General features: G+C 44.9%; 1 protein-coding gene across 10 annotated transcripts in view; it reads left to right on the top strand.

Moving 5' to 3' along the window:
* The window catches only part of macf1a (microtubule actin crosslinking factor 1a), a 413,795-nt gene that overhangs the window by 337,239 nt on the left and 61,351 nt on the right, over window positions 1-15,205 (top strand). For all 10 annotated transcript variants that reach the window (XM_060942802.1, XM_060942796.1, XM_060942794.1 and 7 more), the window contains 3 exons: window positions 905-1,412; window positions 3,008-4,002; window positions 4,209-4,709. In XM_060942802.1, coding sequence (XP_060798785.1) covers window positions 905-1,412; window positions 3,008-4,002; window positions 4,209-4,709 — 2,004 coding nt within the window. The remainder of the gene's footprint in view (window positions 1-904; window positions 1,413-3,007; window positions 4,003-4,208; window positions 4,710-15,205) is intronic.

Below are 15,205 nucleotides of genomic sequence, written 5' to 3'. Positions count from 1 at the left end.
ATGGTGATCTGCTTTTTATGAACGTATCTGACCTGTACCTAAAGAAATTAGATACTGTATGTAATTGTGCCTTATGCTTTGCTATGGTATGCGGAAACCGCGTACACCCCGGCTCTCTGTATGCTGCAGCTAAGTGGCCATCTCTATATCCGTAGACTCTCACACATTTTATATAAAATCACTCCTTGTGCTGGTTCCTTCTTATCTGTGTACGTACATGTGTAAAAACCAAAATCTGTATGGTCTGCCTTCTCATGATATTTTACAACTATTTGTTCCAAGAGTCAGAACTGAACGAGGCAAAAAAAGCTTTTAAATCCATTGCTCCTGGAATAATTTACAGAAGGAAGTGAAATTGACCGAGCTGGTCACTATGGGGAAATTTAAGTCAATTTTAAAGGATGGAGAAAATAGCACTATTGGTCAATGTGATTTTGTTTTTAAATTTGTTCTGGCATTAATTCTGAAATTGTACATGTTCTATCTGTGATCTTTTATTGCATAGAAACTGGATATTAGGTTTTTTTGTATTGTTTGTTTGTATTTTACGGTAATAGCAATGGTTGCTGCTTTCCTGGCCGGGTCACACTTGAAAAAGAGATTTTTATCTCAATGAGGTTTTTTTTTTAAACTTGGTTAAATAAAGGAGGATGATTTTGATTTATTTGTTTGTATGAAACCTCTGCAGCACTTGAAGAATAATTTTTTTTTTAAAAAGAATATCCCTGACCTTGAGTGTCCAAATCCGCTTTGACTTGGTATGTTTGTTGTTCAGATATCTTGTAGCATATTGTGTGGGTAATGTTATGTGCTGTTATTATAAATGCTTGTATAACATTTAATAGTATAAAATTCCTACAGGCCTACTTCTGAATGCATGATTCGCCCTCTCTGTCCCTCCCAGTTTATGCTGCGTGAATTTGAGACACGGCATGCCCAGTTCGACCAGCTGACCCAGGCAGCAGAGGGTATCCTCTCACCAGTTGGGGATCAGGGCTCTGGGGAAAGCCAGGATGTAGCTGAGGTGAAGCAGGAGCTGGCCTCCATCACCCAGCAGTGGGAGAACCTGACTTCTCGCCTGTCCGGACGTTCCGACCAGATCGAACGTGCCCAGGGCACCAGCGAGCGCTTCCAGGCTCTGCTGAAGGAGCTCTCTCAAAGTTTGTCTCAGCTGGCTGAGAAGCTGGATGCCCAGGCCTCACTTAGTGCCCAGCCTGAGGCCCTGCGCCATAGGCTGAAGGAAACGGGAGAGATCCGCGCAGAGCTCGAGCAGAGGAGAGGCCAGCTGGCCCAGGCTGAGCAGCTGTGTGCAGAGCTCAGTGCGATTGTGGTGGAACCCTACCTTCGAGAAGAGCTGCATAAGAAACTAGAGAGCGTCAGTGGCCCACTCAACAGCCTGGAGGAAAGAGCAGGTGAGGCAGGATAGAGGCTTGGGTTTTTCGGAACTGACTAGTCTTTTGCTAGTAGGGATAGGAACCCTACAGTTTCACAGTATCTCCTGTATAGAGACAAGTTGAAGATTAGGAATGTACACTACCGTTCAAAAGTTTGGGGTCACTTTGAAATGTCCTTATTTTTGAAAGAAAAGCACTGTTCTTTTCAATGACGATCACTTTAAACTAATCAGAAATCCACTCTATACATTGCTAATGTGGTAAATGACTATTCTAGCTGCAAATGTCTGGTTTTTGGTGCAATAGGTGTAGAGAGGCCCATTTCCAGCAACTATGGTGGTGTTTACATTAGACCGTATCCGTCTCGTTTTCGTCGCGGATGCACTGTCCGTTCACATTAAAACGCCGGGAAACGACTCCACAGGCGGAACAACTTAAATCCGCCAGGGCCCACGTATTCAACCCATTACGTATCTGATCCGGTGCTGTGTAAACATTGAGGAACGAGGATATGCTGTGCTGAGCTCTAGCTGACGTCGTCATTGGACAACGTCACTGTGACATCCACCTTCCTGATTCGCTGGCGTTGGTCATGCCACGTTGGTCATGTGACACGACTGCTGAAAAACGGCGCGGACTTTCACTTCCTGCTATTTGTCCTGAATCACTGCTCATGCGCTTCACTCACGCGCTCTGTGAGCTGCGCGGGGCCGGAGTGGGCACCCTCCAGAGGGCACTCGCTGTTCAGGGCGGAGTGATTTGGAGCGCAGGATGCCTGCGGAGCCGAGCGTATCCGTGTATTGGCGTTGCTGTGTGCACGCGAATCGTGTATTGGCGTTGCTGTGTGCACGCGAATCATTTTAAAAACGTTAATCTGATGATCCGCTGATACGGTCTAATGTAAACACCACCTATCACTCCAGTGTTCTAATGGTACAATGTGTTTGCTCATTGCCTCAGAAGGCTAATGGATGATTAGAAAACCCTTGTACAATCATGTTAGCACAGCTGAAAACAGTTGAGCTCTTTAGAGAAGCTATAAAACTGACCTTCCTTTGAGCAGATTGAGTTTGTGGAGCATCACATTTGTGGGGTCGATTAAATGCTCAAAATGGCCAGAAAAATGTCTTGACTATATTTTCTATTCATTTTACAACTTATGGCGGTAAATAAAAGTGACTTTTCATGGAAAACACGTCTGGGTGACCCCAAACTTTTGAACGGTAGTATAGATCCCAAATGATGTCAAATTTCAGTAAATATCAGCAACTGGAAATAATTGATGTGGGGAAATATATAAAATTGAATCATTCACACTTCAAATTCATAAAAAGTACATCACCTTGTGATTTTCTTTGATGTTATTAAGCCATATAAATATAGAATGTAATGCTGCTGTGCAAAACCATTTGACAGCCCAACCTTGATAGGGTTTATAATTTTTCATCAAATGTTTGTTTTAAATTGAAAAGAAATCATTTGTGCATTCACGCAGAATCATTTCCAACAGTGCTGTAATGAATTGTTATCTCCGTCGTATATTTGGATATTAATGTGGGCTCCTTGCATATATGCACAATTATCGTATTTTATTTCTCTCCGCTTGTCTCCAGCGGATGGCCTGTCCCAGCTGCAGGCTGCTCTCTCAAGCACGCAGCAGTTCCAGCAGATGTTTGAGGAGCTCCGTGCCTGGTTAGATGGGCAGGCTGCTGCAAATATACCCAGCATGTCTGATCCTCTCCCATGCCAGCCTGAAGTTCTGCAAGCCCTGCTTGCCCAACAAGAAGAACTCCAGCGTGGTGTGGCACAACAGCGAGGGTCATACGAGCTCATCCAGGCTGAGGGAGCTTCCATCCTGGCATCGCTTCCTGCTGGAGATGAGCGCTCAGCTCTGCAGGCTCGACTCGCCAAACTACGCCAGGACTGGGAGGAAGTAAACCAACACTTCACAGAAAAGCAAACGCATGTTAAAGAGACCCTGGGCCGTGCCATACAGTACAGGCAGCATCGTGATGAGCTGGATCCTTGGCTGAAGGAGTGTGAGCAGAAAGAGGCAGAAATTCAACCTTCTCTGGAGCCTGCTGCCCTCGAAGAAGCCCTGCAGAAAGCAAGGCAGTTAGGCCTGGACTTGGATCGCCGTCGCCCCCTATTGGAGACTCTGAATTCTGCAGCTGACCAGCTCTTGGAGCAGAGTCGTACTGGAGAGGAGGAGGTGAGGGATGAGAAAGCCCAGCTGAACCGCAGGCTGGATGGCCTCTCTGAGAGATTGCATGGACGCATGGCTCAGCTGGAGGAGCTGAACAGCAGGCTGAAAGAGTTTGAAGATGGTAGACTGGCAGTAGACAGAAGATTGGAGGCAGCCAGGCATCAGCTGGAGGTGCAGGAAGCGTTGGGCCCTCAGGCATGCAGTAACAAGAGTCTGGAGCGCCTGCGCAGCCAGCAAGAGGCTCTCGGGTCCCTACAGCCGCAAGTGGTATATCTGCGGGATCTGGCCAAGGGGCTGGCACAGGACGCACCTCAGACAACAGGAGGCAGTGGAGATGGAGGACAGAAGCTGGTGCAACAAGCTCAGGACACAGAGAGGGAGTTTGGAGAAGTGACTGAGAAGGTATGGAGTGTGTTATGACGAATATGGTGGCTTGGTTATTCATTTAGTCATTTGTGGTGTTAACATTTAAAAGATATTCAATTCATGTGACTAAGGCTCAGTTTTATTTCCGTTTAAATACGTAATATAGATCTACCGAGGTGCTGAATTATCTCAAAGGAGCTTAATTATGAGTAATACCTTCCTCCTTGCTATCCATCACACAGATCGAGCAGTGCTGCTCTTCCCTCGAGTCACGCCTGCAGGGCGTAGGAGAAGTCCAGTCACACGTTCGCGATGTCTTCTCGCGCCTGGCGGATTTGGACGACGAGCTGGACAGCCTGAGCCCTGTGGGGCGGGACGTGGACTCCCTGGCCTCACAGGCAGATGCAATAAGGGGATTCCTGAGGCGTCTGGCCTCACTGCGGGCTGAGCTCGAAGGCCATGGCGGTGCCTGCACGGCCATGCTAAGACGAGAAGGTAGCTCCCCCGACCTCCTCGCGCTCAGGAGGGAGACGGAGGCTCTGAGTCGCCAGGCAGCCAAGCTGGCCGAGAGGGGTCAGGGTCGCCTGGCACTCATCGAAGAAGCTGAGGAGCGAGTGAAGGAGTTCTATGCCCGCCTCACAGAGCTACAGGGGCTTCTCGACCGGGCAGAGGAAGGGTTGAATGCACAAGGTGTCGTGGGAACTGAAGTGGAGGTCATCAAACAGCAGCTCCAGGAATTTAAGGTAGGGAATTTGTCGAGCTGAAACAACTTTGTTTTTGCTACGACAGACACTGTAATTGTGGTTTCAAAGATTTTTTTTTTTTTTAACTTCTTTTGAGCACTAGAAGTCGACATTTCCAGTGACTCATGTGGAGGCATGGGCTGGAGACAGTTTTGAAACCGTCTCTCTTTGCAATTTTTTTTTTTCCTCAGCTGTCATGGTAAATGGGGACGATTTTTATCTAGATAGTCGAATATAAATTGTGTCAGAAAACAGAATCCAGGGACACATGTCTGCCCGGGGGCATTTTGAGTTATTGACAGATTCAGAAAGTACAGTTTCTAAGCTTTCCAATGATGCCTTCCGTGTGGAGATCTGACAATATTTGAAGAATGTGTGGCCTTTTGAAAGTGTATACTTCTTAAAACAGAAAAGGGAGAAAATCGCCCTCTAAGTTTTCCATCTCAGCTACTCTGGGTGTAGGGCGGGCACATAATGCTGCTCATTTGCATGATATTAAGGAAAGCCCTACCCCCTACGAGCTAGCACGATGCTACTTTCATGTAAACAAAGATCACCACGTCAATTTTCCTTCCATGCAAAGTATGCCCAACACAATTATGAAGTACAAAAATAAGTCCTAAAGTATACTTTAACGTTTTGTGGTTGAAAAATTACTCACACCGTAAGAAAGAAAGATAGCACGATGATGACACAACTAACACAACGCTAGTTTCATGTAAAGCCTCGGTCACAACCGGCCGTACAGTGCGTGCTCCTCCGGCCGATCTACATGCAAAAAACGCAAGAAACGCACGGAGGGCGCGTGTGAAACGCACGAGAGCGCGCGTGTGACGTGCTGATTTTCGAGCCGCAGACCGGCCTCAGAGGTTCGTTGTCATGTCAAATAAACTCTACGGGCGCTTACGTTTTTTTCAGGTTGCAAGACAAACTTACGGCCAACGCGCGTCTTTCTCCATGAACAAAAAAAAAAAAACGCAGCGATTTGGGAAACGCCAAAAATCGCACGGCCAAAAAATCGTACGTCCGGTTGTGACCTAGGCTTAACCAAACCACAACACTCTCCGTTACATGCAAAAATAACCACACAGCCTTAGATTAATAAACTCACCCCATCATAAAGAGAAACGGCGCCTTGCACACACCAATGCCTCCGATGGAATGTAATCCTAGAACGGTCCGTGTATCATCCGATCATTCAAGTATTCCATTCAATCTGGAAAACGAGGTTGCGGGGTTTTTTTTGCTAGAAATGGTTATCTCCGATGTAAATACCATGTGTCTGTTTGCTTCGCGGTGTTTCAGCTCCTCTGCGCTCTGTTTAGCTTCCTCATTCCATAGTGAAATCACACGCCTGTATGCAGGTTAAGTAGCCATGCGCTCAACTCGCATCATACAGCTGATTCGCAAAAAAAAAAACAACAAAAGACTTAAATCATCATGTGAATGGCCCATATGGTAATTTACCCACACCCCCCAGCAGGCTACAGTCCTGACAAAAAAGAGACAATTTGCAACAAAAAAATGTATGCTTTTCCAACAAAACAATCTATTATCTGAAATACTGATTACATTCTTCAAGATCTCAACTTGCACATGATGGAAAAAAACGAAAATCACAAATTTCGAAAAAAAAATGCTTTTTTTGCGATTATCTCGGATTCGTTTCGGCCGACGTGTGTCCCTGGATTCGGTGAGGGGTCACAATTGCACTATACGGTTCAGTTGTGTAGAACAGTTTAATAATTTCCCTGCTCAAACTTGTGCCGCTTTTCCACTACCAACGCGGCTGAGTCGGGCTGAGCCGTGCCGTGCTGAATTGGGCTGAGTCGAGCTGAGTGGGGCTGTTGAAGTTGCATTTCGACTACAACCGCGCTGAACCGTGCTGGCTGGAAGTGGGTGGACACATTGGGTGGAGTTAGCGAAAGTGGGTGGACGTCACGTGATGTCGTTAAGCGGCACAAACAGTGACATCAGTGACCTTTTAAGCGGTGGTCTCACGACCCGAATAGTAAACAATAAACATGGAGGACATGGAGTCGTTAGTGTTGCTGGTCTTGGTGCTGTGGCTTGTTGTCACCGACAACGCCAACAGATACTGGCAAGAGCGTATAGATGAGGCGAGGCGCATAAGGCTTCAGAAATTCTCGTAATTCGTAATTCTTCTTCCGGGTTTACGGTGTTTACAGATCCCAGCGTGCTCGCGGGGCGTGTGCGGGCATGTGAGGACACTCCTCCTCACCAATCAGTGCACAGGAGAGTGTCTGCTCACGCCCCCAGCCTCACTCAGCTCGGTTTGGCTCGCTTCAGCCCCACTCCAAAACCGTGCGAGTTTTGGGTGCTGAGCAGGGCTGAAGCGAGCTGAGTCGTGCTGTTCTGAGGTAGTTGAAACGCGAGCCGTGTCGGGCTGAAGTGAGCTGAAAAAGGGTAGTGGAAAAGGGCCATTACAGCACCTGATATTTAGCTGAAGAATTCAGTCAGGTGTTTTTGAGCTCAGGCTCCAAATACCTGCTCTTCCAGGCAACCAGCAGACGACATCATGAATCTAGCAATGTTATCACCAGTTTCATAATGAGATGAGTTTTCTCGTGTAATAGCAGCCAGGTGTGATTTTACAAGTTCTGCCTTTTTTTTTTTTTTTTAGAACATAGATACAGATGGGTGACAAAAGGAAAAGCTGTTGGTTCTGTTACGCTGTGGGACATGTGGGGATGGTTGTTGTGTTTTGGCAACGTTTGTGCCCATTTAGGAAAAGAGTCCCTGTAAATTAGAGCAAAGCTCTTCAGACTGATGGGACTGTTAGTTGAGATTTTTTTTTTTTCTTCTCCAAATGGAAAATTAAAGTATGTTGAGATCTGAACACTTTGTCCCTTGAAGAACTTTGTGAGCTCAGCCAGGCAAGTCTGTGAGGGCCGTCAAGCATTTATTGAGTGAATCACTGCTTTCCTCTTTATTAAATCACCGCCGACTCTCAGCCCCCCATCTGGGCCCACGTCCCAGCATGCTTCTCTGCAGGAGGAGGGAATCAGCATGACGCAGACTCTCTCCTGCTGCTTGTATTCGTCCTGTTAGCCCCTCGGCTGATTGATGACCCGTTCGCTTTCTCCCTGGCTTGCACTTGTATTTATAGTGCCTCTGATGTTGTATCGTTCCCTCTCCGGATCTTGCTCATGACCCTCCAAAGCGTCAAATGCGGTGGGAGTAAGAGAGGCGCAGTGGAGGCTTGAGGTGCATTCTTAGGGCAGGAGAGAATGAATCAGCGACTTCTTTTCAAGAAGCTCACCTTGCTGAGTCATTTCTGCAGCGGGAGCTGTGCAATAATACAGCACGTAACTCTAATGTGGCGTAACAGTCTTAAAGTCGGCGGTTATGAAGCGGAGCTGCTCCTGTTCTCCACAGCTAGACACCAACTATGAGAGCTCATTAGATCTGTCACCATGGTGATGGGCACAGAGCTAAATCTGAGAGCAGAACTAATCACTGGAACGGTGTCCCTTCCCACTGTCTCTGCGTCAGACTAGTGCCGACACGCCCAGTTGGCTTTGCATTAAATACACTGGCAGCTTGTCATGCATATCTGAAAATTCACCTGTTACTAATTAGACCTTGTGCAGAGTGGTTGTGCAGAGAGCTTCATCCAAGCTGTGCTTCAGCTGTGGAATGTTCTCCTCTTTTATTGCACTTTTACTGCTTCTGCTTTTTTTTTTTTTGGTACTTTGATTTCTTACTTGTGCCTCTTCTTTGGTCTTGTCTCGTCTTTCTGGCGTTCCTTTGTTTGAAATTCCTGCCGTCTAAGACTTCTTTCAGATTTACTGTTCCTGTTAATAACGGTGTCAACTACTGTACATACTCGCGCTCCACTGCCCCCACCTTCACTCCCGTCCTAGCAGCCCGGAGGAGCAAGTTACTGACGGCAAACAGACAGTGCAATAAGAGAGGAGGAGGAAGATCTATTACAAAGAGCATTTATATGATGAGCTGGGTCAGTGTAGCATGGTACAAAATTCCATCGTGATACTTAAGTTATTCCATGAAATCGAGTCGTACATGAGCTGATAGCTGACGAGGCGCGTAGCCGCAAGTTAAGCCACGTACGACGAGATCAAGTCGAATAGCGGTTTTATTCTGTCCACGTTCACTGGATTTTGACAAACGGAGCGTTTTTATTTTTTTGCAAATTCAATCAGTAAAAACTTTTCTACAAAGCATCCAACAAAATAATTTCTGCTTAGAATGTAAACAAACCGGCGACATGACAGTAGCAGTTTGTGAAAAAATGCGATAATAATTCTTGAGAAAAAGATGCGTTTTTGCCATCAAATATTTTTATTTCATATTCTCTTGATTGGGGTTTTGTTTTCAAGTCGAGTTTTTATTTCATCCTTGGTTGGCTGGTTGGTTGGTTAGTTGAGCAGCACGCACCGCCATTTTATTTTTCCTACTCACGGTATATGAGCTGATAGCCTAGTAGTAGAGTAGCCAATCGGAGCGAGTGAATGTGGATAGAATAAAAGAAGTTATTTTTTTTCGCAGTCCGGTTTCCATCAAGTCCTGCGCTCTGATTGGCTGGCGAGCGGGTCCGTATCCTACGGTACGGACCCCGGTTACGGACCTCTGGCGACTCGCTCGTTCACAACACCACATATATAGTAGCAATTTTTGTCAACATTCATCTTTTTTTATAAGATTGATTTATAAGATTTTTATCAAAAATCTTTATAAATTTTTGCCAGCATTTCTCAGCAGAATAGCATTAATTTTACAGCATGGATAGCGATAACAACAGACTTCACAGCAAAAACGAGTTTTACTACCCGAGGAAGAAGAAATAAAAGAAAACATTTCAGGAGAAAGCTGAAAACCTGTAACTGTTGCTAACGCCGAGCAAAAACATGGCTGAATCCTTAATGACTCAATTTTGTATAAATAGGGGATGACATAGGTGGCAAAATGTAGTTTTTGGGTTTTTTTTCCTTCCATGGAAGTGCACTTGTATACCGAGGAGGAAGCCTCACGGCATTACAGCCGTGAATGAGGATTCAAAATGGCGGCTCGGCTCGGTTTTCCCTTGCGGGCGCTCTCGTTTTCTGTTAGAATTTGGTAAAGAAAAAAATAAATATATTATTTACCAGCTTAAGGTCGGTCCGTATGGTGAAATACCGTGACCTCTGCCTTGAATACTGACCCAGAGGGCCTCGCTCAGTACTTTCAAGACCTCGGTCACAGTATTTCACCATACGGACCTCCCAGCTGGTAAATAACGTGTAGCAAAAAAAAAAAAAACACACACATTTAGAAAAGTGCACCAGGTTTACCAAAGTTTAAAACTTAATGTATGATTCAGGGCTTTTTTTTTTTTTTTTAAAAACACAAGGAAAGTCATTAAGGTAAAACTTTGTCAAGAAGTTATCAGTCATGTAGAAATACTGATAAAACACACCATAGTTTGAAATAAACAGATTAGGAAATCATGCAATCGATGTCATCACTTCTAAACAATTGATGATATATTAGGGGTGTGGCTACTTGCCTGGGCCAGCTGCTTAATCCAAGTCGTCCTTGAGGTTATATTTTTGACAAAATCCTTTGTGTATTAGAAATTATAGCCTAGTGTATTTGTAAAGCCAGAGCAGTGATGTCATTCCGTGACCCTTGATCCTGCACCAAGGAACAAATCAGATATTCTACAGAAACGTGATTATATGGAGTACTTATTTAGCTGGTGCCTCCTTTTAGTGTGCTCATTACCACCTCGTGTCTAAAAATCTGGACACGCCTCTGTAAATAGTACTAATTAAGGAGGCCAGGCTGCTACTGTAAGTTTAGAAAGATGGTCTGTGTGCATGGGGTATTTTTAGAAAACTTGAAGAATGGGGTCTTGCACACTAGAAGGAGAGAAGGAAAAGGAGAAACTTTTTTTTTTTTGAGGTCTTGTTTCGTCGTCCTTGGCTGTCTCGTCTATTTTTTCCATCCTGTCTGGGCCCCTTTTTCATACTCGCCCGCTCTTAGACGCCCCACCCCCATTTTACTTACAATGACACGCACGAAGGTAATTCAGAGGGCCAGAAAGCCTGTCTGCCATGAAAAAAAAAAAAAGTCTGATCTCCCATTCTCCCCCTCCCCTCATGCAAGCCAGACTCCATTTCGGAGACACCCAATCCAAAGTAGTGATGTCATTGCTGAGATTAGAGAGAAGGGGAGGCAGGATAAAACCAAATAAGCAGTGTGTGTGTGTGTGAGGAGACCTGTTTGTACACTTGATAAAGGCCTGTAATGAGGCTGTTAGGTCGGTCAGCACACATGAGGAGAAGGTGTCAAATGTTTGGATGTGGAGCACCCCAAGGCATTCTGGGAGTGATTGAATAATGGGTTGGGTCTTAACACGATGAATCATCTCCCCAACCTTTTCTACTCTGGAGGTCTTTTTTTTTTTTTTTTCCCTGACTAAACATATGTATACACCACGCTGAGTGCTTTAGATGCCACGTCAGTGTGTCCCTGTTCAAACCATAGCCTAATGCACATGCAGTAGGTATGTGTATGTCCTGGGAGTGTGGCTTCACCTCCATGTGGAACGAGATTTCTAATTCCAGTCTGTTTTGGAGCGTTCGGAATTTCAGCTGTCTCCCCATCCTCGACCCCTCACAAACATAATCTCTCGCACACATACCGGGTGTGGTGGTCTCCTTAAAATTCCCATGCCCTTTGTGCATTTGTGTGTGTTTGCGTCCCACCACAGCGGAGCAGCTGAGCTTGAAGAAATAGGGTGGGCTGCGAGATGCAGACACGGAGAAAAAGCACTTTCCAAATGGGCATTCCTGTACAGGGCTGGTTAGAACCAGTGAATAGCTTCTAAATCAAGCCGAGCACAGCATGCTGTCTTCACTCTTGTTTGCTATAACTTACTCTCGCTCCCTTTACACACACTAATCCTATTTTTATCTGTTGCTTTCCTTTCTCTGTGTTCGTCTACCAAAACAAGGTCAGTGGATGTGTCGAGGCCTTTGCGTCCCCCACCCAAACCCCCCAGGGCTTTCCTTGAACTCGGATTCTTTTGCACAGTTACTTGTAATAGACGCGTACATGATTTGCAAAACCCACTGTTGTATTCGGCACGTAAAGGAGTTTTATGGCAGGTGGACGGCATAGAATACTGCCAAGCTCATGGAACAGCTCCAAACAACCTCGTTTCTGTTTATTTGACCCCATTTTCTGCCCAAGCTCAGATCGTGCAGATTGATGATGTCAGCAGTTTTTAGTGATAGACCTTCTGTTTATGGAAACAGTTCATCATGAGAGGATCCTCCTCATACAATCTGACATAGAGACCACATGCATAATCTGTTATAAAAATTGGCCAAGGATTTTTTTTTTTATTGTGAAATAATATTTTTAAAAGGCTGCTGAAATTACACAGCCTAAAACTGTCACAAGACCACAAGGTAAATAGTACTTGTGTATAGCGATATTCCACTTTTCAAATGTCTCGTGCAATCCTTTTTCCTTTGCTGTCTACCTGATGGTTATGAGGACATGGCGATTATAACTTTGGCTGCTTCCAGCTGTATGGTTATGAAGCCAAATTTCTGGGTTGACTGCCTCCTAATGAAGTATAATGGCATGCTGATGCAGTCTTCTTTCTTCTTCACGAAGGTCCTTCTTAGCATTAAAGTGCATATCACGGGTAAATTCAGGAGCAAGATCAATGTAATTCTCCTATTTTATATTAAACTTTGGTCAAATATCGGTCACGTTTTGCATTTTGCGCAATTTTTTTTACCTTGCGCAATACCAGAAAAATTCGGTTGAAATCAAGCCATTTGAGGCGAATCGGTCCGCCTCTGAAAAAACTTGCCGTTTGGATTTCCCGGCAAACGTTGATTTTCGTGACGTCGCGTGCGGGACGCCTCGTTCTGAATCCTACGTCAGCGCTGGTTTGTTTGAGAAAACGACCTGGTGGTTTTCTGCAAATTTCTTCAACGTTATCGCGTAATTATTAAAATGGTTAACAGATGTATCGTAGGAGGGTGTAGCAACACCGATCTTGATGGGATTAGTACTCATCGTTTCCCAAAAGACCGGACAATGAGAGAGAAATGGGAGCGCTTGGTCTACACAGACTGTACACTGAAACCGTGCAAAGCTCGCGCAGCCTGCTGGCGCTTCCACAGGTGACGTCACGAATCTGGCTCCAGACTCCCTTGGGATTTTTCCAGACGCGTTTTGTTTTTATTTTTTTCTGCTGTAGACAGATGGCCTTGTGCAAAATTACCCTTCTGGCTGAGTGTGTAAAGGGACATACTTTCATATAAAAAAAAAAACAAAACAAAAGATGAAATTAGTCCAGAATATGGGCTTTAAGCATCTAGCAGTGACAGCCATTAGAATTTAATATAGTGGGGGTGTTTTTTTTGGTGGTTGTTGTTTTCTTCTTGTGCCCATTTTCAGAGTTTCTTTTTTCTTTGTCCTTGAAGTTTGATTAGATTAGCATAACGTAATTAGCACAAGCTGATGACTTAATTTTGCTAATTTGACTCTCTATCCAAGCGATATCTAGCTAGGGTGTGTGTGTGTGTGTGTGTGTGTGTGTTGCCTCTCCCGTTGCCTGATATTGTTTCAGCTGTTGTGAATTACTGTGGCATTCCATAGCATAGCCCACTTTTCCCTCTCAGCCACACTCTCTATTAGCTCACCAACTGAAATAAATAAAGCACTTTGCACAAACAACGGAGCCTTCTTGATGTGTGAAATTAATAGGCGGCTTAATAATTGTTGTAATGATGGTGATTTTCAGGGTGGTTAACAGGAGTTATGCCTGTTGTGCCATTTCTGTTTTCTCTTTGAACTGCTTCACGAACATGGTATTAAATGTCAATTAACCGGTTACAAGAAAGAATGCGGTTCTGTATAAAACATTTGCAGTGCAATTCACGATTCCTTGACGGTTACACAGCGGTAAGAAATGATACCAGAAATCCCTTTCTCTACTTGTAGCGGGAAGAGTCGATTGTGCTTTTATTTGACTTCTCTGCTTTGCTTTTGTGTCTGGTAAAGAGGAGAACAATGCACACACTGAGGGGCTCAGGTAAAGCCTGCAGGTTAATTATAAAACTACTGCTGAGATCGAGAAAAAAGGGGGAGTGTCAGCGCCCAGGGTGCTTAGATACCACAAAGAGGGAAAAGGAGGGGAGGAGGAGGAGTGGGGAGCTTTTGAGTGATAAAGGCATCGAGAAAATCCGATAATTTTGAGCGTCTTAGTTGTCGAGTCAATAGAGTCTGTGCTCAGCGATTGGGGGAAGCAAGAGCAGGCAGGAAGATGGAGAGAACAGGATCAACAGGTGCTGTCCTAAAGTAAACAAACTGCACCGCAAAGTCAATACCATTCTCTGGCCCCTTGTGTTTACGGTAGATTAATGCCTGTTAATTTTTTGTAGCGTGGTTCTGTCCGGGACTAAAGCCGTAACACTATTCCAGTTAGTCTGTTTTAGGGGATTTTGGGCTTGAGCCCTCCCTCTTCCTGTCTGAGTCAGGACTGTGACTTTTTAACTAGAAGCCAAATGAGCAGTCACTGACTGACTAAGGGAAAAGGGGGAGGGGATGGACACGGGGTCAGGCACTGAATTTTACTTTAAACAAAGTCAGTTAAAAGGATCACGTTCATACAGATTGAGGCTGGTTTTGCACTACAGCATGCAGTTGATCGTCTCCTTTAGCAGGATGTAGTTAGACGTTCGAGTGAACATATGGACAAAATATGTTTACTCGCGTAATTTCTACGTAACTGGGTTTTTTTTTTCTTCTTCTTCTTCTTCTGATTTTCCATGATTGTAGGGACGTATGCTATTAATATACAGTTTAATCCACTGGGGCTTCATGGCAGTGTGTCTGGTCAGTTTGAGCTGAAGGAGAAAGAAATGGTGCGAGCATGAGGGCAAGAGACAGACAAACCCCTTTTGTTTCCACTGGGAGGTTTGTCTTGGAACCGAGCATGACAGCTGCAACTAGACTGACAGAAAGAAAAAGGGAGAGAAGAAGAAAGAAGGGAAGGTTGAAAAAGAAAGTATTTAGCTTGTTGGACACACAGACATGGACAGTGTGGGTGATTCACAGAGCAACTGTGGTGTGTGTGTGTGTGTGTCTTCCTTACATGTGCGTGTGTCTGGGACCCAGCAATGGAGAGTGAGTGGGAGGGTAAGCAAGCATGCGTTAGTGCTGTGCCTGCTCTCTGCCAAAGCTCTTTATACATCCTCCAGCACCGACCGAATAAGGAAAGGCGGTGAAGAAAGAAGAGCAAATAGAGAAATAAAACATGGACGGGAACAGCTTGAGACACAAGACAAAACCAACACAAAAAGAATGGCATTTGTGCATGAACTTTTCATTTGCTAGTGCCGTCTCTGTGTCTATTCATTTTCATTGTAAAGCAGTGACACACACGTATACACACACACACACTGTTCAGGGCTGGATAGGGTTTCAGAAGAGCAGAAGTCAAG

This window comes from Neoarius graeffei, chromosome 16, assembly GCF_027579695.1.
Source record: "Neoarius graeffei isolate fNeoGra1 chromosome 16, fNeoGra1.pri, whole genome shotgun sequence".
Classification (NCBI taxonomy): Eukaryota; Metazoa; Chordata; class Actinopteri; order Siluriformes; family Ariidae; genus Neoarius; species Neoarius graeffei.
The sequence above is the reverse complement of the archived record's forward strand: the minus strand, read 5'-3'. Positions and strand labels throughout refer to the sequence as shown.